The 27,991-nt window shown below is 41.7% G+C and overlaps 1 protein-coding gene across 4 annotated transcripts; it reads left to right on the top strand.

Annotated features, from left to right (window-relative positions):
• Position 1: 1 nt before the first annotated feature.
• ZFX (zinc finger protein X-linked) lies at positions 2-25,871 on the top strand. Of its 4 annotated transcripts, none has more exons than XM_005443064.4 (8): positions 2-91; positions 7,204-7,292; positions 7,737-8,303; positions 17,147-17,296; positions 17,494-17,637; positions 17,730-17,864; positions 20,352-20,492; positions 22,037-25,871. In XM_005443064.4, the coding sequence occupies exons 2-8, from the start codon at positions 7,232-7,234 to the stop codon at positions 23,221-23,223; spliced, it is 2,385 nt and encodes a 794-aa protein (XP_005443121.1). In that variant the 5' UTR covers positions 2-91; positions 7,204-7,231; the 3' UTR covers positions 23,224-25,871. The 4 variants fall into 4 exon arrangements, with proteins under 4 accessions (XP_005443121.1, XP_055557512.1, XP_055557511.1 ...); XM_055701536.1 differs by lacking the exon at positions 2-91 and adding an exon at positions 1,149-1,280; XM_055701537.1 differs by lacking the exons at positions 2-91; positions 17,147-17,296 and adding an exon at positions 1,147-1,280.
• Positions 25,872-27,991: the final 2,120 nt, after the last annotated feature.

Raw genomic sequence — 27,991 nt, 5'->3', positions numbered from 1 at the left:
ACAGAACAGCCTCCTCCAGCCCTGACCCTGCAATTACACAAGAACTCCAACCAAATTGATGGTACTCTTCATCTCCGTGAGTTTACTAATGGTATGTCATTTCTGACGCCTTGAAAACTTTAGGATGTATCTTTCATGGGCCGACAGCAATTATTTTCTTAAAAAAATAATAAAAAAAAAAATTCTGATTAACTTTCACGATAAGGAAAACACTGCTAGTCAGGATGGTTTCAACGCCACGTTATTTCAAATTTTCTACCGTCCCCGTCCCCCCCCCCCCCCCCCCGGTGCTGCTGCTCCCGGGGGGCGAAGGCACGGCGGCAGCCCCTTACATAGGCGCCGTCGGCCGCGGGGAGGGCCGTCCCGTCACGCGTGGGGGGTCTGCCTTCCGCAGGGCAACCCGGGGCGCCGGCTGCGCCCGCCGCCGCCCCTCGGCACCGGGCCCCGCCGCTTCGCCGTCGCAGCGGTTGTTGTTGTTGTTATTATTATTATTATTCGTAGTAATTCCCACTGGTAGCCGCGCCCCGCGCCGGGGTGACTCGAGGCCACGCAAGCCCCGGCCCAAGGCCCGCGTCCGCCCCACCGCGGGGTTTCCGCACCCTAAAAAGCCACCCCCCGGGCCCCCGGCGCGCAGACGCGAGTTAAACCCGCCGGCGGGAGCGCGGAGCCCGCCGGCCCGTACCGGGGCCGGGCCGCAGGCCTGGAGGCCGGCGCCGCGGGATGGCGGCCGCAGGAGGCGGAGGGCGGGGGAGGCTCGCCCGGGCGGCGCCAGCATGGAGGGGCCGGGAGGGGAGGGGGGTCCCCGGGGCAGCCGCTCCGCTTCGGGGGCGCACGCCGAGCCCCGAGCGGCGCTTCGCGGCCGAGCTGCGGCGGAGGCGGCGGCAGGAGGAGCCGCAGGGAGCCGAGCGCCGCCGCGCCTCCCCCCGCCCGCCGCCGCCGCGGCCACCACCCCTACCCGCGCCGGCTCGCCTCGCCCGGCAGCGGCCCCCGGCCCGCCCGGCGGCCCCGGCCCCGGCGGGCGGCTGGTCCGAGGCGGCGGGCAGCGGCGGCGGCGCGCTCCCTTCCGCCTTTTCCTGGGTCTCTCTCGGGCAGTGACGTGACGTGCTGACGGCGGGCCCGGCCCGGGGAGCTTGGCCGCTTCCACTCAGCTCCGAGCTCGGCCCCTCCCTCCCCTCCCGCCCGCCCGCCCCGCCGCAGCCGCCGCCGCCGCCGCCGCGCTCGGCCCAGTCGCGCTGAGAGAGGCCGCGCCGAGGCGAGCGCCGCCGCCCGCCATCCGCACGGTAAGCAGCCCCGGGGCTGGGCCCCGCCGCCCGGCCCGGCCCGGGCCTTCCCCTGCCCGCACCAGGCCGCAGCGCAGGCCCCGAGGAGGCCGCAGCTAGGCCGCGCCAGGGCTCCGGCAGAAGAGCGGGCCGCAGGGCCCGGGCCGGTGGGTTCCGCATTCCCGGTGCGGCCCTGGGCAGCGGGGGCGGCGGCGTGAGGGGAGCGGAAGCGGAGGGGGGCGGTTGCGGGCCCGGGGGGAGGCGGGCGAGGTCGGTGCCAGGCCCCGGGCCCGGCCGAGGGGGGTTCGGAGAGTGTCTGGAGGAGGAGACAAAATGGCGGCGCGCGGGGGGGGGAGGCGGAGGGCGCCGGGCGCCATCTTGAATTAATCGCTCGCCATAGCCCGTGCCTCCGCGCAGGCCGGGCCGGGCCGGAGGGGGGAGCCCCTGGCCCCGCTCATCGCAGCGCCGGGCTGCAGGCTCTGGAGAGGGAGAGCCTGTAGCCTCCCCACCCCCGCTTCTCCCTCCTCTCCCCCGCCTCTCCCTCCTCCCCGCCTCGGCGCCTGCCAGCCCGCGAGTCGCAGGGGAGCTCGGCGCTTTCCGGCCCGTGGCAGCTTCCCGTGCGGCCGCGCCAGGGCTGCCAGCCGTGCGCCCTCCTGCCGCGGCCCGGCGCGCCAGCCCCGCAAGCGCCTCGTCCCGGCCGGCCGTGACTGTGGGCAGCGCTGGTTGGGCGGCAGCGGGGGTTCGCCCTCAGCCTCCTTCGCCCAGCCGCCCGCGGGGAGCCGGGTGCGGAGGCGCGGGGCCCTCTCACCCCCTCGGGGCCCTTCTTCGGTGCTGGCTTCTCCCTGTCCTGCGGGGCCCACACCTGCGTGGAAGGTAGTTTCAGAGGGGGGCCTGGAACTGGTTATTTCCCTCATTTAGGTTTCGTTGAGAACTAGCTTAGGTGTCGTCTGATGCACAACATGCCTATGAAATCTGGAGGAAGTCCATTTCTTTAACCAGTTTCTGCAAAGCCCCACACCACTGAAGTACAACAAAGAGGAAAAGACTTGAGATTTTTTACGAAATCGCAGTGAAAACAACAGTACTGATTCTCCTGCCAAAACTGAGGGAGATGCATCGAGAAATAAACAGCTAAATGATTACACTGTCACATTTGTAAAATCGTTTTTATTCTACCATTTATTCACCTAGTAATAATGGGGGTTATTTCCAAGACAAGAATTAGGTACTACAGGAGTATTAATTAATTTTTTTTACCTTTCATGTGTGTGTGATTGAGAGCATGTGTGTACATTGCATTCTCTGTAAGTGGGTCATGTAGGGAGAGTTGTGACACTGCAGCAATAGTGTAGACAACCCACAGTTGTCTCATAACCACCGCAAAGCTTTGGGTAGCTCGGGGCTCTAACCCAGTTGGGACATGCAAGGCGTGCTGCAGTTTTTAATGTGATGTAGCAAGGCATGATGGGAACATGGTTATGGTTGTACACTAAGTCATCTCAGCGTAGGCAGGGCCCGGGGTTTGGCCGTGGGGAATTTTTGCTATTTATGCCTTGATTTTTTTCTGGGAAGGGGCAGAATTTTGCTGCATGGGTAATTTGGTTTATGCTCTTACTGCAAATAAATAGATGTACTGTTCTTTCCTTAGAAGTAGGCAAAGGGCTATCCTATGTTTCTTTGTCATAAGGATCGTTTTTTTGAAGTTTCCCTTTTTTCCAGTTTTTGTTTTGGTGAGAGCAGAGACACTGACAGTTTCTGTGGCGTATAAAAGCTCTTTCTTCTAAGGACCTATTTTTAAAGTTGCTCTCTCTCTAAAACATGACAGCTCTTCTATTTCTTTTTATTTCATCTTGATTAGCTTGATAGGCCTATTGAGTCAAGGATTTGTAATGTGGCAAGACAAGTGCACTGTCCATGTTGCTTCTCTTGACTGTACTCAAGGTTTGATTTATGGAAAATACTAATTTTTATTTTGGAAGGTTATTATATTGCTAATAGCTTAATACCATTTCTTCCATGAATATATAATTTTCTGTCAGTCCTTCCACTTGAAAATACTGATTTTCATAAAACCAAAACCAGCCAAGTCTCTGAATAAATAGGTAAAAATCAATTTGTAAGAAATAACTTTACAAACAGAATTATGCATATTTCAGAGCTCTATTAATTCTTGATCCACATGAAGTTGGCATAGACCCAAGCCGAGTAAAAGATGTAGATGTTTAGCTCTGTTTTAGAGGTATAAAACCTGGTTTTAGCTGCCTAGGCTTTTTCTGTGGTAGTGGTAGAGGAACAGTTACTGAATTACTGTGGTTTGGACAAAAAGCCATGTAGGTTTGGGTGTTGAGGAGGACTAAGTGTAGGAATGGCTGGGTACCTGCTTCTCTTTGAGAGTTTAGGTTCCCAAACCGGAACTGAAAATTGCTCCTGTCCGCTTCAGTGCCAGAACCTGCTCCTGCGGTAAGTGATGGCTGGAATATTTAGAAAGAACTGGGAGAAGTTTCAGCCCTTCTTGAAATCTTGCAGGAAAATGAACTGCTGGCATTGCTTCTTAGCTTTATGGTACCACAGAGCTTAGGGTGCTCGCCAAGAAATTTGAAGGTGTTCATTGTGGTGCCTGCAACAAGAAGTTCTGGTATTTCTCATGTTGCAGAACAGTGCTTTCAATACAGAACCATGTGGCATACCTTCCTTTGTGTGTAGCTGAATCTTGGGCCCCCTGTGCTTGGCCCACTGCTCAGAAGAAGAGCGAGCAGGAGGAAACGCAGTATTTTCTCATCTACTGGTTAGAATGTTCAAACCCTGAAACAAATTTTGGGAATTTTTTAGGGATTCCCCCCCTTGCCTGGACAAATGCCTTGAAATGCCCTTTTGCCTGCAGATTTTGATGTAGACACTTTTATCATTTTAGATAGTTAAATCCTGTTTTAAACACCTGCATCCTCTTCTAGTCCTTCTGCAGCAAATGTATGTGGGAGTGGCATCTGTGCCCCTTACTGGAGCACTTTTAAAGTCTTTATGGCCCTGCCCAGGGGTAAGAATTTGTGTATATTAATTTGTTGGCTGGATCTGGGTGCAAAAGCAAGTTACAGGAAAACTTCCTTAGGAGGACAGTCATTCAGGGTTGGGTTTGCTTCTTTGGAATAGATACCCAAGCGTAAGTCTGTGGCCTTGTTAAGACTCAGTCTTGAAAACCGATGTGCCCAGAAAACTTCCTCAGTTTGTGTAGAACCTGAGCCTTTGTTTCGCAGGTATATTATGCCCCTGTAGGTGAAAAGACCTTACCAATACAGAAGAGGTCATGCTGTTACGCAGCGTGTGCAGTTGAAGGTCTGCTGGGTTGTTGCTGCTGGTGGCAGTGTCTTTATGCAGCTACACCATCATGAACACTGCAGAGACTTGTTTGTTTCAGCATCTGTCACCTGGAATCTGGGCAGCAGTGAGAGTAGCAGTGAAGAGATGGCATCAGCAGGTGCATTATGGAAGCTGGGAAGTAGTGGTGGCAGCCTCTGGGTCTCTTGGGTGGAGAAGATAGGACAGTGAAGGAGAGTCACAGTCATACAGTGAGGAATCTGGGGAGAGGATAGAATAGAGAAAGTACATGCATGAATCATAAGTAGTAGGAATTTGTCATGGAGTGTTGGTCAGGTGGCTAATGAAAGCAGGAAGTGGAGAAAACGAATGCCAGTTCTTCCAGTAGCTGGTGGCAAACCGACACTTCAAGCTGGTTGGGTCCCAGCTGATCAGAGGCTAATAGGTGTGATAATACAGTCCTCAAAAACACAGGCAGAAACAGACTTTCCCAGAGAGCTGGACAGCAAGGATTGTCTTCTTATGTCTGTGTTGCCCAAGGAGAGAAGCAATTTATTTCCACCAACCCTTAATCCCCCATGCCTCCTCCAAAAAAACTCCCTCTGAATTGCTGATACAGTGTTTGCTACAAATTGATGAGTAGCATGGTCTTGTGTTAATGATGGGGGTATGCTGTAGTGATGAAATGAGCAGGTGAGGAGGTAATGAACGTGATACATGTACAGGCATGGAAGAAGTTGGAAAAGAAGCAATAGAAAAGAAACTGAAGACTGAAGGCAACGCAGAAAAGAGGACAAGATAAATAGGAAAGACATCCGTAGTAGATTAGCTAGGTGTGTAGTGAAAAGATGGAAGTAAACCAATTTGGCTATGAATAATTCTTGCTTAAATGACTGTATTAAACCTTGTTATTCAGTTCTTGGGTTTGTGACGTGGCAGAAGTTGATTGCTGTCAGTCAAGCTATGTCTTGATCTGAGGCTGAGAAGTGCTTTTCCTCTGTTCTTGATTCTGATAAAAGCATGGATGTGAAGAGCTGTTCCTGTTAATAGTGGGTGCTTCTGACAGAAACGCTTGACAGTCAGAATAATTGTGAGGTGATTTGTGTCCAGCTGGACACCACAATGATTTGTTAGTGCAGCGGTCTTTAAAATATAGGGGCCTTCCAACTGAACATCACACAAACACGGGACCCCTTGGAAAATTATTAGACTGCACCTGCTTTTCCTCCAGTTCAATTTCTGGCTATGTTCTTCCCTCAACTTGTAAAAATACATTGTCTGATATGTAAATTAGGTGGTTAGCTGTGAAGAGTTGAGAAAAGTTGAGCTAGAAAAATGGTGAACTCTAGAAAATACTTGCTACAGATTATGAACGTAGCTTTGTGTTTTGGAGTAGTTATTTTTTTCATTTGTATAGCTGTTTCCCCCATGAAGACGTAATTAATAGAAATGTTGGTTGACGTAGTTCAGAAAGGTTATGATTCTCATGGAAACCTTGGGCAGAATTGTAATGTTTTCTCTATGTCTTTCGTGAAAGTATCCCAGGAATGGGGAGATTCAGCCTGTCGCTATGAAAAATGTTTGGAGGAAGGAGAAACAGCTTTCACTTGTACAGAAACACAAGCAGAAATGTGTAGCAACTTTCTGTTGCCCTTTACTGGGTTCTGCACTTAGGAAACTAGTTTGACTAAGTGCAAGGGAGTAGTACAAGTTTGTTAGATCCCGTTTTACCCAGCTAGGTTTGCCTGATCCTAATTATAATGCACATATGTAAGCAGCAAAATTTAGATTGCAGTTTCAGCTTTTAGCAAGTATTTTAACTTTGAGGTCTTGTTTGGGTCCTTTATTAAGAAGATTGAAATTTTAAGTTGTTATTATGCATTATGCAGTATATGTTATATACTGAAGAAATGTGGAGGTATTCTGTTCAGAGAAATTTGGTAGAATATGACATTTGGTAATTTTTTAGAACTGGTGGTACTTTTTTAATACAAAAACAAATAGGTACTTTGTCCTGAGGCAGGAATTTTAAAGATTCACCCATCTGGAGTTTGAAAACATATTATGTTAATTTCTGGAAGCCATTTACATTGATGATTTCAATTTCTATAGTGATATATGAGTCAATTTCTCCTGACTGCCCAACTACGAACACAGGGGACATTAAAAGCAGTGTGCATTTCAGATATTGGCTGTTAACCTTTAATTTACCTTGTTGAGCCTTGTTGATTTGACATTGTGGTGTTTCCCCACCATCCAAAAAAGGCTTGTGTGTGAATTTGTCTAAGCTTTCTTTTTTTTTTTTTTTTTTTTGTAGGATTATAAGGAAATAATATTTTCATATCCCTTTATCAGCTGATTCTGTGTTTGTGGAGCTGTGGGGTTCTGAGAAACAGACCTAGAGTGCTGGAGCTCAGACTCCTATTATTCAGACCCTGGGTGTTTGGTCTTCTAGAGCAGTATTTCTGGAATCCCAGAGGTACCCTGAGTAGAATCTGGTCCATCTTAAAGTCAAGAGGTGTTATGTGTTAACTTCCACACAAACAAAATTTTTGCTTTTCAGTGCACAGGCAGAGGCAGCTTTCATATTGTAATACAAGGTAAAATAACCTTTCTTCTTTACCTTCTACAGACACTGTGACTGATGAGAGTTAAAGGCCATGGATGAAGATGGGCTTGAATTGCAGCCACATGAGCCAAATGCATTTTTTGATCCAACAGGTCTGTCAGGAGATAATATGTAGATAAGAGCATTCACATTAGATGCAGTTCACTGTGTTTATTTTGTCTTTGCTTACAAGTACTATGCTGCATCAATGCTTTCGTATAGAGTAGTCGCTTATGAATTTTGGTGATTTTTATTAGTCAGAGCAATATGAATGAGCTACTGTTCTGTCAAGTAATAGTTTGGATATTGGGGAACAGTCTAAAAATTGGTAATCTTTTCCAGGAGAGGAAATGTTCGTCTTAGTTAGCATCTACTGAGGACTTGCTTTACGGCTCCGCATATATCTGCCTGTTTTAATTTCTTGTAGGCTGTTATGCCTGTTTTACAAAATTGCAGCATAGTGTAAAAATTGAAGTAAAATAGAAGTAACTTCAATTATTAACCACCTCGTCTAATTAGTTTTACAATTTAACTGCTATTTTAATTATGTTTTTCAGGAGCTGATGCAGCACATATGGATGGAGATCAGATTGTTGTGGAAGTACAGGAAACAGTATTTGTTTCAGATGTAGTCGACTCAGATATAACCGTGCATAATTTTGTTCCTGATGATCCAGATTCTGTAGTAATCCAAGATGTCATTGAGGATGTTGTTATTGAGGATGTTCAGTGCCCAGATATCATGGAGGAACCAGACGTATCTGAAACTGTCATTATTCCTGAGCAAGTGCTGGACACGGACGTAGCGGAAGAGGTTTCTTTGGCTCATTGCACTGTCCCAGATGATGTTTTAGCTTCTGACATAACAGCAGAAGCAATGTCTATACCAGAACATGTACTGACAAGTGAGTCAATGCATGTACCTGAAGTTGGACATGTAGAACATGTAGTTCATGACAATGTTGAAGAAGCAGATATTGTCACTGATACTCTGGGAACAGATGTTGTTTCTGAGGAAGTCTTGGTGGCAGACTGTGCATCAGAGGCAGTGATTGATGCCAATGGAATCCCTGTAGAACATCAAGACGAAAAGGGCAACTGTGAAGATTACCTTATGATTTCCTGTAAGTGTTGGGGTAAAGCCATCAAAATTCCTATGATGTGGGCCTGGGTGGTGCTTGAAATATCTGAGGGAGGGCTTACAACAGTACCAAACCCATCTGCATCATTTAATAAAATGCAAATCTCACAAACGTACTCAAATGAGGGTATTTTTAGGAGCATGTACCAGCTAAAAATTCTGGTGAAACTAATGGAGAGAAATACTGGCAAATGCATGTCTGATTATAAATTATTTCTGTAGCTTTTTGTAGCATAGGAACAAAGGATTAAGAATTCAAGTAATCTAAATGCCATATACTTACTAAGAAATGAAAGAAAATAAATGTGACATTGTTAGAAAACATGTATATGCAGGTTACTAAGATTACTGCCAAGACATTAAGAGAACAATCCCGATTTTTCATGGAAAAGGAAAAGTAAAAAGCCCTATTTTTTGAAAGTCCAAATGACATTCTCGTTATCCTTATCTTTTTTGCTAAGACCCCACCCCTTCCACCCTATTGGTAATTAGGTGCAAGCAACGATAATGGTTTTCTTTGCTGTTAGGATGCGTTTTCTTCTCTTGATTAAGCAAAGGGCAGAGGTATGCTGCTAACAAAAAGAGTAGCTGTTGCTGCTCATAGCTGAGAAGCAGCCGTGAATATCTTAATCTTCCTTAGGAACAGTGCACAATCCATTTGAATCATAGTTGAAAAGACTTAAAGTAGAGAATGGAGAAAAACAGAGTATGTAATCAATTCTTTTTCTACAGAGGATATCAATTTGCGTGAACTGGAGCTTACTCTAAATATGTTACTTACAATGATTACTCAGTGCAGCACCTAGGAACGTCAAGAGTGTCACTGCTGAACGCTTGTTTGTCATAAAATAGAAAAGCGTTGTTAGGCTGTTTGTTTAATTGCTATTTTAGGCACTTTAATTTTGTCTAGCATTAAATGACTCCATTGATGAGGTATACTTCATGCTCTGCTTCAGTTACCTTTTTTCTTTTTGCTTTTTCTTTCCTTTTTTTTTTTTTTTAAACTTTGGACACTTTTTTGAAATGTATAATAACTTGTTTTAATTTTATATTCTGTACTCATCGATTTTAATGTTGCTTCTCCTTACCTAGGATCACTGCATTTCTTAATTTATCATCTCTTGAGTTCCTTGAGTAACCTTGTGCAGCCATGTTTTGAGTTTATATGAGGTACAGTTAATTCTCTATTATCTGGGAAAACAATTAAATGGGATAATGCAAAGTATGGATAACACAAAATAATGTAAAATTAAGCTGCAAGACCAAACTGAAGTGAAATAGGTCAGGGATGTTGCTCTCTGAAGTAGTATTTATCCAAACTGATAAATGCACTCTGTACATTATGGTACAGATAAAATTTCCAGATTCTGGACCTGAGTTAGATCAGATGAAAGCAGCTCAAATGCTTCCGCACCTGCATAGTTAGGCAACAGAGTGGATAATCCACCTATGGATAATTGAGACCTGACTGTGTAAAGACTCTGGTGGTGATCCTTACCTCTTTCTTATACCCAACTGTAGCTCTTGAAGATGCTGTTGCTCCTGTCTCTCTGCTCACCCTTCCTCTGCAGGTTCTTGTCCTGCAGCATGGGGAGCTGAATGAGGCCTCTGGGGCTGCTGTCATAGGAACACCTTGCAGACTGTGTTTGTGTAAATTCAAGTGAGAAGGGTGTGTAGATATATCTCCCATTCAGCTACTCTCAGTGTCTAAATGAGGACAGAATGTTTTGGTAGATGCCATATTGCATGATCCCTAAAATACTCACCTAGCTAGGAAGTCTTCTTAGATGTACCAGTCATTAACGGGTGGTAACTGGCAGAAAACACAGGAATTTGGTTGTGCAGTTGTGCTGGGATATTTTAGGTTTTTAGTCATGTATTTCTGTGGTTTAGGTTCAGAACTTTAAATAAGCCAGCATTTAAAACGGTCGTTAGGCTACAAAACATGCATCCTTTCTATTTGTGTTTAAAATGTTAATTACGTTCTACGATTCTTTTTAAATCGAAATTCCCTGTTACCACCTACTGTGTTTAAAGCCTGCATAACAAGTTCTTCTGGTTGTGAAGTCAGAGTCTAGTGCTTTTCCACCAAGTTAAGACTATCTTGCCAAATAGTCTCTTCCTTGTATGGAAAACATTATTTGAATTATTTTCCTTTTTTTTTTCCATTGGTGGTGTATGTGTTTATTGATCTGTTGACTGTCTCATTTCTTCAGTTGACCTTAGTATTAGTGGTTTTTAAAAGTTAGTAACATTAAGCCTAGTTTTTTATTTTTTATCTTAACTTGTAAATAGGTGCTTGATTCTGGCAAACATCCCTGAACTGCTGGGGCAGATATTGGAATGTAATCTTGTCTGCCATTACAGTAGTCAAATGTAGCTGCTTCCCAGGTCTAGGAGTTAGATTGTGTTCTTCAGGATGCTTTTGCCTGTCTTTGTTTAGCTAGTTAATTGCAAAGCAGGAGATCACACTTGGTGTTCCTTCTGTTGTAGGTTTCTCAGTCTGTATTCTTCAATGAAAGTTATTGGCAGATTTTTGCTATCTTCTTCCTATCTTGTGGCTCCCTCTAAGCATTTCCGGTTTTGTTCCTAATGGACTGGGTCTACATAGATTTTCTTAATATAGGGTAATTTTCTTAGCTTTATCCAGAAAATACCTGTTTTGGAATGACTAATCCATTTGTAGATTTTTAAATGTGGTGTTTCTACCTTCTTGGTTTCGCTTGGTTTGGCTTTTCAAAGTGTACAGGCCCTGTGGGTCTCATTCTGTCACTTTGCTTCGGTAAACTCAGTATTTTATTTTTCTTTTCCCATTTAGATTTAATTTAGCTTATGTGTTGATAGGTCTTTCCTTTTTTCATTTCCAAGATAATGTTTCTTGGCACAGCTTACATTATCACTTACCTTTTCATGTACTCGCCTTTTTCGTGTCTTTGCCCTTAAGCTTCATTTTTCATCCATGGTAGGTTTGGGACACTTACGGCAGAGCAGAATTCGATATTCATTCAACAAGGAATGCAAATTACTACGAGTTAGTAGCTTGAAAAGGGTTCAAGGAGGTCTGATAAATCAGTTTTTCTTTCACGTGTGCCATTACAAGCCAGTTCCTGAATTTGGTCAGGAAAGGATAGGTTGCCTTCTCGCTCACACTGGTACTAATCATTTGCTAGCAGATTTTAAGATTTGAAAATCATTTATCCATAAGAGAGACAGTAGTGGTGAGATTAGCTATTGTTTGGCAAAGCAACATCAACCCCCACCCTGCATTTACTAACCACGGAAAGTAGTGCCTTAACACCAGGCCATAAGATGGAAATTAAGATTTTTGCTTGTCTTGATTTCATTCAGTTTGGCAAAGTAAGACACATCCTCTGGCATGAACTCGTTCCATAAGACAAGAAGTTGTACTCTGGTATATTTATTTAATTGCAGTAAAAATGGTGAGGCACGGATGAGATTTGATGAGGGAAAGGTAGTCTTACAAAGTTTAAGTTGTAGTTTAGGAAGTTAAATGATGATTGCACATACAGGGGCTTTGTTATATCCATCTGTATCCTTACTTTGCTCCGAGTTAGACCTGGCTGTTGTTTACTATATCGGAATTAACACTTGCCGTGTCAGGAATCAGAACCCATGGTACTCAAAGAAAGAAAATAATGGTTATACCTTTTCATAGGTCTAGGTGAAACCTAGCTTTCTCATCCTTAATGGATGTTGTAAATTGAAAGCATTGGATCTGATCAACAAAGCCGTAAAGTGCATGCCTTGGTTAGGGCCATCCGGTAGACTTCTAGTCAACAAAACAAAATGGTTTTGTTTGGTTGTTGGGGTTTTTTTTTCTTCTTTAGCATAAATCTCTCCTTCTTTTTCCCTGGAGTTTCTTAAAGATGCAAGAAATCATGTTTTCCTTTCTGCGAGGTAGAACTTGCTGCCATGCTTCTGCCTGACTGCTGCAATGGCACCAGCAGTTGTTGCAGCCAAGGCCGCACAGGATGTCACTATGAGAGGTGATGGAGATGAAAGTTCCCTTGGGCTGAGTGATGTCCTGGAGCTTAGTTTGATTTGTGTGCTGGGGAGAGTAGGAGGAGAAGGACAAATGTTAGACAGCAGTTTGGAGCTCAGGAAGTTCTCTTGTGCTAGGTTGCCGCCCTGAGGGGAGCTTCAGATGCATAGGGTATGTTGTTGCTCCTGTGTAATGGCAATGGCATTAAAAGCAAAATGGAACAGATTTCTGTTTTCTCACAGGTTAGGAAACCTGCTTTGATGTTTAAGAAATAACTGGATGGTAAAAATAACTTCTCTGGTGGACTAGGAATTCTCTGCTATCAAGTGAAGTACAAGTAAAATGTTTCTATCACAGATGACTGAACAAAGTCTGTCTGGGGAATACAGCGTGCTTTTAATCTATTTTAGAGAAAACAGAATAGTTAGCAGTGGCCTTTTTCATTAAAAATGGTTAAATAGGGTTGTTTATTTTTTAAGCAGGTATGACAAGCATTTTTTTAGCAGCAAAGAGAATTATTTGGGAACATACAGGTTGACAGAATAGATGGCTCTTGTCTAATTGCTCCATAGACAGATTTTAAGATCTGCTAAACTGGTATAGAGACAGACTTTTTCTTAGAATGTTTATAAGAATTGTTTTGGTGCGTTATATAGCAATGAGCAGCATGTACTTGAAAAAGATAGAAGGTTTCTTAGTACTGAAGTGAATGTTATCTTTTACAATCCTTTTATTTTCCTCATGAATGCCATGTAGAGGAGAAATGGTAGCAAAAAATAAATGTACGTGCTTATAGAAACCATTAAAAAAATACAGTTACAGATACGTGCATTTTTCTGGTTAGGAATAAAAGACTGCAAGGCTACAAAGTCTGTGTCTGCCGATGCATTAAATACTGGATATAAAAAACTAAAAAAAAAAAAAAAATTCTTACGGAAAATGTATTTGTTGTACCGTTTAAGCGAATGCGGTATGCAAGATCTCGGGCTAGCATATGGTCCTATATGGGGCGACTGGCCTCAGCTGGGTTTTAAATAGTGTTTTTATTTTATTTATCAATGCACAGGATCTTGTTTCTGTCCCAGAACTGTCATTGGACATATTTAATAGGAGGGTAAATATACAGGAGATGATTATTTGTTTGATATAATAGTTTATGACATTATATGGTTTTTTTATTAGATGTAATATTTTCTAGGAGGCAAATGCTGTCATCATGATAGAACACATATTAAACAATCTGTTGTTAAAGTTGCCTGATCTTTTATTTCTCTGCTCTGCTCTCTATTTTTTTTTAATCTGTTGGTCTCTTTCTGTTGATTTCTTTGTAATGTAAATGTTAATTAGGCAGGCTTTAAATAGGCCACGTCTTTCATGTTGTATTATATCTTTCCTGTCTGTGCTTTTAATAAAAATTAAAGCATTATCTTTATGTGGAAGCAATTATTGCAACATTGGAGAAGCACATACATCGTTGTTTCTTGCACGTCATAGTATGCAAAGAGCAGGCTGCTCTAATCAGTGAAGTCTGTGAAGAATGTCAGCAAACTAACCATAGAATGCATTTTTGCAATTTATGTTAAATAATGTTGTGTCTGTTACTTTTTCGGGGTTTTTTTCTTTTCTTTTTTGTTTTTAACTTGGAGAATTAATCTGAATCCACTTGTTTACTGAAGTAAAGCTACCAGCTAGTAGAGGGGGAAAAAATATCTTACATTTAAACTTTTTAGTGTTCAGTTAATAACTAATTAAATGCACAAGGTATGACAGCACTGGAATAATGCTAGTCTGAGCTTTGTTTGAGCATGTGACTTGTGATTAATTTAGTAACTGCCCAGTGTCTCTACTTGAAAGGAAGTGGTATCTTACAAGCTTAACTAATATTTTAAGTACTTCTGGGTTGGTTTGGTTTTTTTTTGTTATTTCAAAGAGAAGCAGTGTGAGAGAAGATCAGTCATGCATGGTATTTGTGGGATCCCTTGATAGGCTGTGAATTTGAATGAAAAATTCAAACATCATCATCAGAGTTCCAATTTCAAACATTGATCAGTGAAGTATTTATGAATATCATTTGCTCTGATTGTGAGACTGAGGTATGTGGAGAATGCAGAAACATAGGGAAAGAGTTAAATGGAAATAAAATTCATAAATGCTGCCAGAGCATCAGTGAATCAGTATAGGTTAATGCTTATGTAGCCATAGGACAAAAATGCTATGTGAAAATGGTACTTTGTGTGATAGATACCCATTCTTTTTTCACTTGTTTGTCTCCTCTGATTTTTATCTTTTTTTCTACCTTTTTCTTTCCATCCCTTTTTTCTTCCTGTTACCTGTTTGCTGCCATACTGCAAATACTATTACTTTTCAAGCCCTTCAAGGACTTTAGTAGCATTATCACCTGTCAAGAGAAAAAATTTTTCCTTTTGGATCAGAAAAGTTACCCTAATAATCCTATGCATCAATTTCTTTACATTTCAATGGCACTGTTGAAAACTATTTATAAATTTTAAACCCACTGTTGAATATAGAGGGAAATCAGGGAATAAACTCTAGATTGTGCAACTTTTTTTTAAAATCATGTTTAAAAGATGACTTTGAACCTTGGACAACTTATTTCAAAGAGTAAATGGAGCATTTTTTTAAGATCTAGAGTTCTGTTGTGTGAATATTATCAATGGGTACTTCCGTATAGGCATGGATGTAAAAAACTGGTTAAAAGAAACCAGCTTGTTTCATATGGTGCGCGTAGGTTTGTTTCTGTCTTGATTGCTTCAGCCATAATTTTCCTTCCTTGAGTATGTTCCAGCATCAGTTTGCCTTGGTGGCAGACTTCCCCTTTGGCTTCAGCAGTGTAAAATCAGTCTACGCTGATTTAAAAGCCTTCCAAGTACACGTGCGTGACACTGGGAACAGCCATGTTAAAGGAGAACAACTATATAAATCTAGTGTAGGAACGAAAGCAAGTTTTCTTTTTGTGAGAGTTCTAGTGACGTTTGGGTTTTCATGCATATGCCAAAGAATTTATGAAAGTCTGCTCAATAACTGAATACACGTACTGCGGAGCTACGTTGTTAACGTGATTCAAAAAAACATCTTAAGGTTTTTACTTTTGAAATGCTTTGGGGTTTCAGCTACAAGATGTTCTGTTGTCCCATGACACAAGTAATTTTTAAAACATCTTACTGCTTGAAACATTCTTTATGGTAGTCATTGATCATAAACTTGGCGTAAGAGTGTTTAGTATTTTTTCTGCTGTTCTTGGTGTGGAGAGAAGTAGACTCACATTTCAGTGCTTCATAATTTAATGTTATTCGTATTTTTTTTTGAATAATTGTGCCTGGTTGAGAAATTGTACATAAATACAGTTATGTTTGATACATGAGACAGAACATGTGCTAGTTTATCTAATTTAAAGGCTAATTTATTGACTTCATGGCACAAAAATAATAGTTATAAAATTTTGAGCTTTTTTTTTTTTTAAGTAGATCTTAAAGCAGATGGAAGAGAGTTGCAGTTACTGAGTAGTAAAACTATGATTTTGTAATGAGAGTAGTTTAATGAATGCCAGTAAAATGAGCATGCTTTATTAAGTATTTTTTGTATGTGCTAGGCATTGTAGTTAAAAATTCTACAGCATTTATGGAATGGTTCTTATACTTCCTTTAGTATAAATGTCATGTCTTGTTGTCATGAATTAAAGTTGTGCATGGCTCTGAGGGAGCCACGTCAGCCTCCAAAAGTGACTTTATGAGCAATAAAGAAACAAATTAGAAAAGCATGCTGTCGTGTTAAGAATTCTTAAGTAATTTCAACACTCTAGAAACTTCTGGCACTTCTGAAACTGGGAGATTCTCTGAAGGCGTTGAGATGCTGGATTTGGTTTTCGTGAAGACATTTAGTGTATTTTTCTTGAAAATCCATGCTTGTTGAAGTAAAATGGTGTGTGTGCGCACACATGCCTGTGTAGAGTATGTCTTAAACATCAGAAATGTGTTCCTCATAAAGCTGGCTGTTAGCCATGTTCATGTGGGAGGCCTGTGCAAGTTATGGCAATTCAGGCTGAAGCGTGGTGTTGGTGCACTTCTGAAAGCAAGAGAACAAAATGTAAGACAATAGGAAGGAGAGTATGTAGGGCTACAGTATAAAATCCAGTGCAAGTCCCTTTCAGTAAGGTTGCTATGAACAATCGGTTGAGTAAGTTCAGTTCATCAGTGTTGTAGTGTCAGGGCAGTGCTTTGACACTGTGCTGGATCCCTCAGCTGTTGAGTCAGTGAGGAAAGTGAAGGGTTTTCTTCCTGTAGTTTTCATTTAGGTTTCCTCTCCAGTCGGTTGAAGAAGCATCAGTAACGCCACTTTGCAAGGAACCAGGAAGCAGTAGTACGGCTTGCGTTAGAGACAGGGTTGAGCAATAGGTAATGCTTTTCAAAAAAACCCAGTTAATAGCTTATTAGTTGTGAAGGAGAAAGCAATTAAAACCAAGAATAAGTGAAATTATGCCACGGAGTAAGTACTAATATGCAGTTTCTTTCTACCATCATCTCGCTGCGGATCACTGTTGCCCTGTTAGCATTGCTTGGTGTGGTGCTCATGTTTCTAGTCATATCACTGCAGTACTCTTGCACTTCCCCCTTAAGTAGAAGAATCAGCTTGAATTTATTTTTGTGTTTACTGTCATTATTTTCAAGGATATGAAAAAAATATTTATGGGTAGGTTCTTTGTCACAATCTTTAAATTTTAAACTGCTTCCAAATTTGAGTAATGAAGTCTTTCATATATGTCTGTCTGTATATGACTGGATAATTATGATAACTTGTTTTTGTAGTGGATGATGCTGGTAAGATAGAACATGAAGGTTCTGCTGAAATTACCATGGAAGCAGAGTCAGAAAGTGGCTCTTGTAAAGTGGATGGCATTTGTCCAGAAGTCATCAAGGTGTATATATTCAAAGCAGATCCTGGAGAAGATGATTTAGGTAAAATACGCTCATTTTAGAATACTCCAACCTGACGTTTGAAGTTTTGTGTGAGGGATTGTGGTTTCTCTCAAGTCATCTGTAAAGAGCTGTGGGTCTAATGTTAAAAAGAGTGACAAAGTTTGAATTTTCTGCAGTTTAGCACAGAATTTTAACAAAGTGTATTTAAAATATTTTGGTCTGGTCTTTTCCATTAGGGGGCACAGTAGACATTGTGGAGAGCGAGCCAGAGAATGACCACGCAGTTGGATTACTTGATCAAAATAGCAGTATTCGTATTCCAAGGGAGAAAATGGTTTACATGACCGTAAATGATTCTCAGCATGAAGATGAAGACTTAAGTAAGTAGGTGGCTTTCATTTGGGAGCAGGGGTTTTTACTTTCAGTGGTGCAGTGTTCCTATTAATTTTTTCTTGACTTCTTTTTCTCTTAGATGTTGCAGAAATAGCTGATGAAGTTTACATGGAAGTGATTGTAGGAGAGGAGGATGCAGCAGTGGCCCATGAACAGCAAATTGATGACACTGAAATTAAAACTTTCATGCCTATAGCTTGGGCAGCAGCTTATGGTAGGTAAATACTCAGAGAATTCTTCCTGATGACACTGTCTATAGCAAAATGTTGGGAATTGTCTTTTGGATGGTAGCGGAGTATTTGTGCTTTTGTGTTTCTTTTTAAAGTTTTAGTGTAAGAATGGTTTCTTGGCATAATGAGCTTTAAAAAGAGAAGACGAGAAGCTGTAAGGCAGGCTGCTTCTTACTGCTATTTTAACAGGCATTTTCCTTTATATTTTCATGATGTGGTTGAGTTTTCAGCTGAAAAATTGCATCTGAAGTACATCTGTCCTTTGGAGTTTTAGGACCCAGTAATAGCTGTCTTGGGAACAGAAATGAATATTTTTATTTGTCAAAGGGGAAGCAGATGGGAATATGTAACAGTGAAAAGCAACACTGACCTCTAGCTTGATATAAGTGCTTTCTAGAAGGAACATATAAATATGTGATTTCACTAATGGAAATAATTCATCAACAAAAAAAGAAGCTGGAGGGAGACATCTTAAAATTATAGCAGAACCTTGAGAATATTTCCAGCATGCAAACCCAGTTTTCTTAATCGTTAGTATCTGAGCACCAACTGGTGCACAAACTGATTACGTAAACTGGTAGACCAAAATCTCATCTTAGAAATGTTTCCATATTGCCCTTTTCTCCTAAAGAAAGCAGAAGAAATAGCGGAGTAGAGGACAAAACTTAGGTTATATGTCTGTGTGGTGTGGATTGTGGTGATGGTGCCAGGGAGGTGAATGGCAGGGAAGTGCTGAAGATGCGATGGGGGCTGGAATCAGGGATGTAAGTCAAGGGAGGGCAAGCTTTCAGGGAGCAGTGTGTGTTCAAAGTTGTTTCGGAGATGGATGGTAGCGTACCCAGAGCCTTATCTTTGGCCATACAGCGGTGAGCACAGTTTCAGTGGAGCAGAAAGGACAGAAGCCAGGTTGAGAGGGAATTAAAAATGAAGTGAACTTGAAACAACAGTTGTAGACTGAACATTCAGTCATTTTGGAGGAGGAGGAGGAGAAGAGTGTATTAAGAACGGAGAGATGGAATTGAGATGAGAATTTAAGAATGTGGGCAACAGTGGAATTGACTGTTTTGTCAGCAGTAAGCAACCTAGCACACAAGGTGAGAGGTGGCAGGAAGGGGAAGAAATAATAAAGCATAAAGCCATGAAAATGGCGGAGGTTTGTCTGCATTTCTTGGAGCTCTTCTGCATTTAAAGAGGGTTTAAGAACAGGTAACAATGGCATCTTGAAATGGGAAATTTGTTTGGTTGCTGTATTATAGCAAAGCCCAGTCCCACTGTGCTTTATATTCCAGCGAGTTTTTACAGTTTTATTCTAGTATTAGAAAATGTTTGAGGCCTGTTTTGTGTTGCACTCTAGGACTGTTCATGCACCTGTTGCAAACTGAGCTTCTACATGTAAGATGTGAAACAGGTTTTTGCTTTCAACGTTTGTCACTTGTCACGTTTGCTGTTCAACACTTGAGCTAGCATATAGAGCAGAATCTTCAGGCTCTGCACGTGCCTGCCTGGCTCTGAGTCTTCTTACGTTAATCACGAATATTCATTCATTCTCAGCACTCTACAAAGGGAACAGTTATTGAGCATGTTGAACTTTCTTCCACTTCAGTCTTTCTGTCTGTCTTGTGAGCTTCGCTTTGACTAGGAACTGTTGCTTTCTATTGATTCAGTAAAAGCTTAACCACGAAATTTATTATTAAACTTTACTTAGGCCCTTAAGCACCAAGGTTAAACTGATTGCCAGTAAATACCTCCCTGAATATATAGATATATTTAGTTGTAATTTTCATGTTTGTTTTACATCCAGTGATAGCATTTGTGTATTAAACGTGAAGCTCTGTGAGGCAAACAATTGCTTCCTTCTTTCTATTACACAATACTGAACATGTTCTTTGTTCCCACTAGAAAGAATTTGTAAGTGTACTAGGTGTGCAGATATTAAGTAGTGTACTTTGTGTGCAAATTTATGAGCTGTTCAGAATGATTCTTTGATTGCAGTTCCAGTTCTGAAACTTGGTCTATGAGAAACTTCAGTCAGGTGAATTCAGATGTCCAGAAGCGAGTGGGAGCTCACGCAGGAATGTATTTCAGGACTGAGAAGAAAATCAGGCACAGTAAATACTGCAACATGCTGTTGTTTACTGACGTTAAAACATTTTGGGCATAATTAGCAGCCAGAGAAATGCAACCCCCCCTGCATTTAAAGGAGAACTCTTTGTGAAATGGAAAACCATTAATTCCTGTAAATTGTGTACTCCTGTAAAAGTAGGTTGGCAAAGGCAGTGCTTCCAGGTTCGTAATGCCAAACATATTTCATAAGTTACATACAAAGTTTTGCAGCTCATCCTGTACATTACTATGGTTTGATTAAATGTCCAGATAATAGTTCATAATTTCTGTTATTATCATTGTAGAGTTTGTTGCTCGAATAATTTGTAGAGTGATGACAGTAGGTAACTTTTTTTAACTTTTCTAAGGTAATAATAATGATGGCATTGAAAGTCGGAATGGCACTGCAAGTGCTCTTTTGCACATAGATGAGTCAGCTGGACTTGGGAGACTGGCTAAGCAAAAACCAAAGAAAAAAAGGAGACCTGAGTCTAGGCAGTATCAAACAGGTGAGTATCTGGTGGCTGGCCTTACTCTCATTCCTCCAGGTGTTTATTCATGAACAAATGTACCTTGCTGATAGCATGTGCAGTGTCTTATAAAAAATGGTGATTATTTTGGGAACTATTTTGTTGACTGCACTTTTACATCATAAATGAGCGCATATTTTATTTTTAAGTTTTTATATAAATAGTTGGTTTGGGTTGTGGGTGGTGTTTTTAAAGGAAACAGTCTCTGACATAGGAGAAAATCAAGTGTCATAGCAAAAGGTTAAAAATGTATATACTTAATTTGCCATGCCAATTTTAATGTTTATTTAAACTTTTTTAAAGGGGAAGTTAGATAAACAGTGCTCTGTAATAGTACTTTTTAAAAACCCTTTTTGACTTTATTGAAAATACATAGAATAATACATTTCATTTTATCAGCCTAATAAGCTAACTGGAAAATCTAAACATTATATATTACATTTGGTAGTGTAACATCTATACTCTTTTCTGTTTTCATTGTGAAATAAATTGCCTTGACACTCACACCAGAGTTCTTACTTGTATCCGTAAGAACAGATGTGCTGCTTTGGCATTCTTTGGTTTCTGCTGTTACCATGTTATGGTGTGAATGCTTTGGTCTGATGAAGTTGAAAAAGCACATGGCTGTTTTCTTCAGTAGCCTTGCCTTAAATGACACTAACGGTTTCTTTCCAAGTTGTGACTTAACTGTAGGAGTTCTCCTTGTCTAGCACTGAATCAGAACACCAGGCAAATTTTAATCTTAAAGTTTGCTTTTTCTATTTCCACCTACCTACTCTGTTCTCCTTCTAAAACATTTTTGGAAAACGGAACTTTTTAGCATGCCTAGACCAATTCAGGGTAAACAAATCAGGCTGATGGATGAGTGCAAATAAGGGCACCTCAACGCTTTGGAACTTATGTGAAATGTGTTCTCATTGATTCCTGCTTGATACCTCTTTGGATTTTAACTGTGACAGATGGCACAAGAAGGAGGTGTTAGTTTGGGGACGTGAAATGTAGTCAGTGGTTGGTGATTAAGCTGCCAAATTAAACTTTTTATCTACAGATTCATGGAAAGTGAAGGAAAATCATGTGCTATGCTTACTATGCAATACTCAGTGTTGGCTGCTGTTCTTTGCACCAGTGTCAGTTCCTGTCTGTATTTAATGTGTGAACTCAGTCATTCAGAGTAGAATTATTTGAGGTGAAGAACAGCTGGGTTATGCTTTGGTTGTCTCTATCAAAAAACAGTATTTCCTTTCCTTGTACTGTTGTACAAAAAACAGTATATTTCCTTTATAATAAAATATAATATATTATAATATAATATATTATAAATATATTATTTATAATAATAAAAATGAAGTAGTAATTCCTTCCATTTCTTCTACCTAACCCAGTAACAAGCTTGTTTATTACATAGTAAAGCGTTACGCATCTTATCTTAATAATTAACCTTATTGTTAAGGTTGAAATACAACTTCTATTGAAGTGTCATATTGTTGTGTATTATTGATGAAGGGTTTTTTGTTGTTTTTCAGCAATAATCATTGGCCCTGATGGTCATCCATTGACAGTCTACCCCTGCATGATTTGTGGAAAGAAGTTTAAATCTAGAGGTTTCTTGAAAAGGCACATGAAAAACCATCCAGAGCACCTTCTTACTAAGAAGAAATACAGATGCACAGACTGTGATTACACTACGAATAAAAAAATAAGTTTACATAACCACTTGGAGAGTCATAAGCTGACCAACAAAACAGAAAAGCTTATTGAGTGCGATGAGTGTGGGAAAAGCTTCTCTCATGCAGGAACTTTATTCACGCACAAGATGGTGCACAGGGACAAAGGAGTTAATAAAATGCACAAGTGCAAATTCTGCGATTATGAGACAGCAGAACAAGGATTACTGAGTCATCACCTTTTAGCTGTCCACAGCAAGAACTTTCCTCATATTTGCGTGGAGTGTGGCAAAGGATTTCGCCATCCATCAGAGCTCAAGAAGCACATGCGAATCCACACTGGTGAAAAACCGTACCAGTGCCAATATTGTGAATACCGATCTGCCGACTCTTCTAACTTGAAAACTCATGTAAAGACTAAACACAGTAAGGAAACGCCATTCAAGTGTGATATTTGTTTCCAGACTTTTCCAGATACCAAAGAGCTACAGCAGCATACGCTTATGCATCAAGAAAGTAAAACACATCAGTGTTTGCATTGTGACCATAAGAGCTCAAACTCAAGTGATCTGAAACGACACATAATTTCAGTCCACACAAAAGACTATCCTCATAAGTGTGATATGTGTGATAAAGGCTTTCATAGGCCTTCGGAACTGAAAAAACATGTGGCAGCTCACAAGGGTAAAAAATTGCACCAGTGCAGACATTGTGACTTTAAGATTGCAGATCCATTCATTCTGAGTCGCCACATACTCTCAGTTCACACAAAGGATCTTCCTTTCAGGTGCAAGAGATGTAGAAAGGGCTTTAGGCAACAAAACGAGCTGAAAAAACACATGAAAACACACAGTGGCAGGAAAGTTTATCAGTGTGAGTACTGTGAGTATAGTACTACAGACGCCTCAGGCTTCAAACGCCATGTTATTTCCATTCATACAAAAGACTACCCTCACCGTTGTGAGTATTGCAAGAAAGGTTTCCGAAGGCCTTCAGAGAAGAACCAGCACATTATGCGGCATCATAAAGATGTTGGGCTGCCTTAAAGTCTCTTTCACAGACTTATGGCTGGAATTATAAAGGAATTTTGCCTTTCAGGCAGTTAGCTTATTTTAAAGCCAATCACCTGCGATCACACACAAAAAAACAACAAAAAAAAAACATACTGTGCATTTGATTTGTTGCTGTATAAAAATAGGATTATTGCTTCTAGTTGACTTTTATACCTTTTGTTCAATAGCGTGTTCTGAATTCTATTCAGTTTGTTTAATAAATGAAGAAAAGATGGCAACAATAAAGTTGCATTTAATAAAGTAAACCCTGTCTCTTACTGAATTTTTCAACCGTAATAGTTTATTTAAGTATATTTATCTTACTGACCTCGTTGATACTCACAGTGTCCATGTTAATGCAGTTTTGTCGTGAATTTTAAAAATATCAAATTTCTCTTGATAAAATTGTCAGAAGTGTGTATAAAATGGGGAATTGTGATGTTGAAGGTAAAAGTCACTAGGGCCCACCTGATTGTCTTGTTTTGACTATACAGACTTTGTGGCAGGTTAACTATTTTCCATTTGAGGAGTTACACTTCTAACTTTATTGCAGAAAACCATTCTGCATTTTACTTCAGGTTTCAGGGAGAAGAAGTTTTAAAAAAAGGTTTGGGGCATTTGTTACCTATCTTTGACAATTTTGAAAGTATGCTCAAATATTACATTTATTGTTCTGTGCTTCTTTGTCTTTGGAAGGTTTTGCGTGTTACAAATGGTTTGGGTTTTTACGATTTACTACTGTCTTAATGTTGGAAACGTAAAATACTGTTCCATTTGCAGAGTTAATGGGTCACAACTGTCTGTACGTGCTGGTAAACGTACTTCAAACTTAATGCTTTTATGTGTATTAGTATTTCGTTGAAAGAGCTGTTTGTGGTTCAAGTCACATTTTTGATTGTGAGTTGTTTTAGAATGAAATTTAAGTCCAAGAGGTGCCTCGATTTTGGAAGTGAGATCTTTACAGTGAGAGAGAGCTTCAGAGGGGGATGGAGGGGAGCAGATGTGTTCATAAGGAGTAGAGATGTTTTAATGTAGATATCCTTAATAAGAAAAGTAACTTAATGATAGTAACAGGACTGTTTCTAAATTGAGTGTTTTTCCTGAGCTGTTAGCAGCTGTGTTAAGCCGCTGCTTATTAATTAGTACAGTATCCAGAATTAACCCGGTTCTTTTAATCTGTTTATAAACAGCTGGGAGAACATTACAATTATTACATGTAATTTTGCCACCTGAAGACTATTACAAAATAGCGCCATATCATTTGCTGATTGCAGCATAAATGTACCAGGCACGAAGTCACGCACCTTAACAACAACGGTGAAGTGAAAAAACCAAACTATTTAATTACGTGCCAGATTTTAGGACCAGGCCCCGCTCCCCTTGCTCAAATTCCCACTGAAGCCACTGGTTGAGGACAGATTGCAGAAATTCGGGCCCGGCTGCCTGCCAGATCAGGATAGATATGTAACCAGCAGTTCCCAAAGGAGGAAGGGTTCAGAGGCTGGCCCAGTGTTGGCTCTTGTTTCTAGGCAGGTAAACGTCCTGTTGAAGTCAAACAGGACTTTTAGTGGTGATGTCAGGTTTGGAGTGATAAAGGGACAGAGGTTTCCTTGCAGATGTGTGTCTTCGAAGCCTTTTGTATTTTGTTTTGTTACCAAGCCCTGCTCCTGTCGCTCAGCCCTTCTGTTTCACTGTGAGCCAAAATACTCGTGTTTGATTTGCAGTTCAGGAGAGTCAAATGCCATGTCACTACCTTTATTGTATAAAGTTTTTTTCTTTTGATGCCTGCTTGCTAGTGCCCCCAGATTTGTCCAACGTGCTCTTGTATAATACTGCTAAGAGGCCGTGGCCCCTTAGCACGTAATACCTAGATGTGCTGCACTGTGCCTTCATTGAAATCCCCGGTGAATCAGTGGGTTTTTGTACATGGCCGTAGCCGTCTGTCTGTTGCCTACTGATTGCCAAATCAGACGCAGTAAAACCCAGTAGAGATTTTCCATTTGTGTCTTGCAAAGTACCCTCCTGCCACTTTTTTCCCCTCCTCTTACCTTCAAGCATTTTCTAACTGGAAACCTGAAAATTGTACAAAATCTGCATAAATTCCCGTATCATCGCTGAGGATGTTAGCCATTTTGAACTTTATTTTTTAAATAAGCTGAAAGACGAAGAACACAATTTTACACATTTTCTTTCTCTTACGTAGCCTGGAATCATACACACTTTTTTTTTTTAAAGCACAACGTTGAATTTTTTTTTTTTTTTTAATAATTAAGGGTTTGGTCAAGTGGATTTTGTAAAATGTATTTGTCTGTATAAAGAGAAAATGAAATTATTGTTAATGTACTGACATTAGTTACAGGTTAGTTTTAATTCTTAAATAATTTGCTTAGCAAATGCTATAAAATGGATGTTTCAGTTTAATGTTTTAAAGGTACAGATTTTTACAAGGACATTATATAAATTATTGTTCTGTAGAAAATACCCTGTTAAATATTGTATACGTCCTTCCCTCTGTACACTTTGTAAAAAAGACAAAAGAAAAAAACAAAATACATAGACTCATATAGGGATGTGTGACATTACTGTAATTGTGTACTTGATAATAACGTGAAAAAATAAAATTCAAAATATTTTCCTTTTAATGAATGTTTAGTCTATTTGATGCCGGTACTGAGGTCAAGCATTGTTCTGAGGCACACGGTCATCTGCAACTCCGGAGCAAACTTCAGCTTATTTTACTGCTCCCGGTTTTACCAGCTCATTTTGGCTAGTGCTGGGGCACGGGGGAGTCCATCCCTTACGTGGTTGAAATGTACCTTTACAAGAAAGCCTGCACAAGCCAAAGGCAGGGCTGGCAGGACTTTGAAATCCACTTCAATGCCTGTTTTTATATTAAATGCATCAAAGGATTCCTGTCTGTTTTAACAGCTTGGAATGCCTTAATGTTTTTCAGCAAGGCGGTTACCTATTACACTGTCTCAAAAAGCCCCCACCCCTCCTCTAGCTGAATGAGGTGTATTGCTCTCATTGAAACAAAATTAATAAAATACGTTTCCCGGTGCCTCCTCTTCAGGTGTGTGAGCCCCCGTGGGCTGGTGGGAGCCTGGCTCCCTTCGCCCCGCCGGGCAGCGCAGTGCAGCTCAGCCAGGGCGATGCCTGTGCTGGGCCCCTGCCTGTCCCCGCCGCCCTGCCTGCCGCCCTGCCTGACCCTGCCGCCCTGCCTGTCCCCGCTGCCCTGCCTGCTGCCCTGCCTGCTGCTCCCTGGCAGGGCGGGCACTGGCCAGCAGTGGGGAGGGAGAGGGCTCACAGCTGTTTTTCCAGTGCTCTACCAGTGCTTCAGCGCGGTTTAACTGCACGTGTGGGAACTGCTGCCAGCTGAACATGAGCCAACCGTGTGGCCAGGTGGCCAAGTCGGCCAGCAGCTTCTTGGCTTTATCAGAAACAGTGTGGCCAGCAGGACCAGGGCAGTGATCGTCCCCCTGTACGTGGCACAGGTGAGGCCGCACCTTGAACACTGTGTTCAGTTTCGGGCCCCTCACTGCAAGAAAGACATTGAGGTGCTGGAGTGTGTCCAGGGAAGGGCAACAAAGCTGGTGAAGGGTCTGGAGCACAAGTCTGAGGAGCGGCTGAGGGACCTGGGGCTGTTTAGCCTGGAGAAAAGGAGGCTGAGGGGAGACCTTGTGCTCTACAACTACCTGAAAGGAGGTTGTAGCCAGCTGGGTGTCAGTCCCTTCTTCCAAGTAACAAGTGATGGGACAAGAGGAAATGGCCTCAAGCTGTGCCAGGGGAGGTTTAGATTGGATATTAGGAAAAACGTCTTCACAGAAAGGGTTGTCAAGCATTGGAATGGGCTGCCCAGGGAAGTGGTTGAGTCCCTGTTCCTGGAGGGATTTAAAAGACATGTAGCTGTGACACTTATGGACATGGTTTAGTGGTGGACTTCAGCAGTCCTGTGTCAACGGTTGGACTCAAAGATCTTAAATTGTCTGTGAAATGATTCTATGATTCTATTTTGGTAATAGTTCATCTGACACAAGCTATCCCACTCCAGTGGTGCGTGTGACCAAATATCAACCCCTTGCTGCCACTGACCTAATGACCGAGGTGCTGTTGGGTGTCGCTGCCCTCTGTACCTGCCTGAGAAGGGAGGAGGTGAACCGTGGAGGTGGCGTGTCTGCTGGCCCAGATATCTTCGGGATATTTAGTCCAATTAGTTCACTCTCACTGGATGCCTTTAGGAAATGCTGACTCGTGCACTCATCTTGGTTCATTGTGCAGCCAGACTGGCATTGGGCAACTCTTCACAATAAGAAGCTGCCATGCTTAGTTACCAGCAATCTGCTTCTGATTTGATTTGTTTTCTTGTTTTATCCATCTACCTGATATTCTTCAACCATCCATCATGCAACCGTATGTTATGTACCAGAGACATTCAGGGCACTGGAGGATAAATACACCCGTTTCTGGCTGCTCTGAGGAAGAGCCAGGAGCAGTTACCAGTTCTAGCTCATGCAGACCAGCAAATCCCACCTGCCCCTTAGATCTACCACCCTTCCACTTGGATTTCCTTAGCTGTGAAAGCCTCCCTGCTTTGCTGCCAGGTTCTACTGAAGGCTCCTCAGCTTGCTCAGGTGCCTGCAGCCTGTGCAGGCGATGTCCCCTCACTGGGACAACAGCAGCAAAGGCACCCAGAGCCAGGAGGCCAACCTCAGAGTTCTTTGGCAGCCTTATTTGTGAGCCCAAAGGCTGTGCCACTAATTAG

The sequence above is a fragment of the Falco cherrug genome, chromosome 2 (genome assembly GCF_023634085.1).
Source record: "Falco cherrug isolate bFalChe1 chromosome 2, bFalChe1.pri, whole genome shotgun sequence".
Classification (NCBI taxonomy): Eukaryota; Metazoa; Chordata; class Aves; order Falconiformes; family Falconidae; genus Falco; species Falco cherrug.
The sequence above is the reverse complement of the archived record's forward strand: the minus strand, read 5'-3'. Positions and strand labels throughout refer to the sequence as shown.

Excerpts from the sequence above, each read along its gene's own strand:
- ZFX (XM_005443064.4), top strand. The coding sequence starts at position 7,232 with ATGGATGAAGATGGGCTTGAATTGCAGCCACATGAGCCAAATGCATTT. Across the intron at positions 17,865-20,351 it reads AGCTTGGGCAGCAGCTTATG|GTAATAATAATGATGGCATT; the intron begins GTAGGTAAATAC and ends AACTTTTCTAAG. Across the intron at positions 20,493-22,036 it reads GTCTAGGCAGTATCAAACAG|CAATAATCATTGGCCCTGAT; the intron begins GTGAGTATCTGG and ends GTTGTTTTTCAG.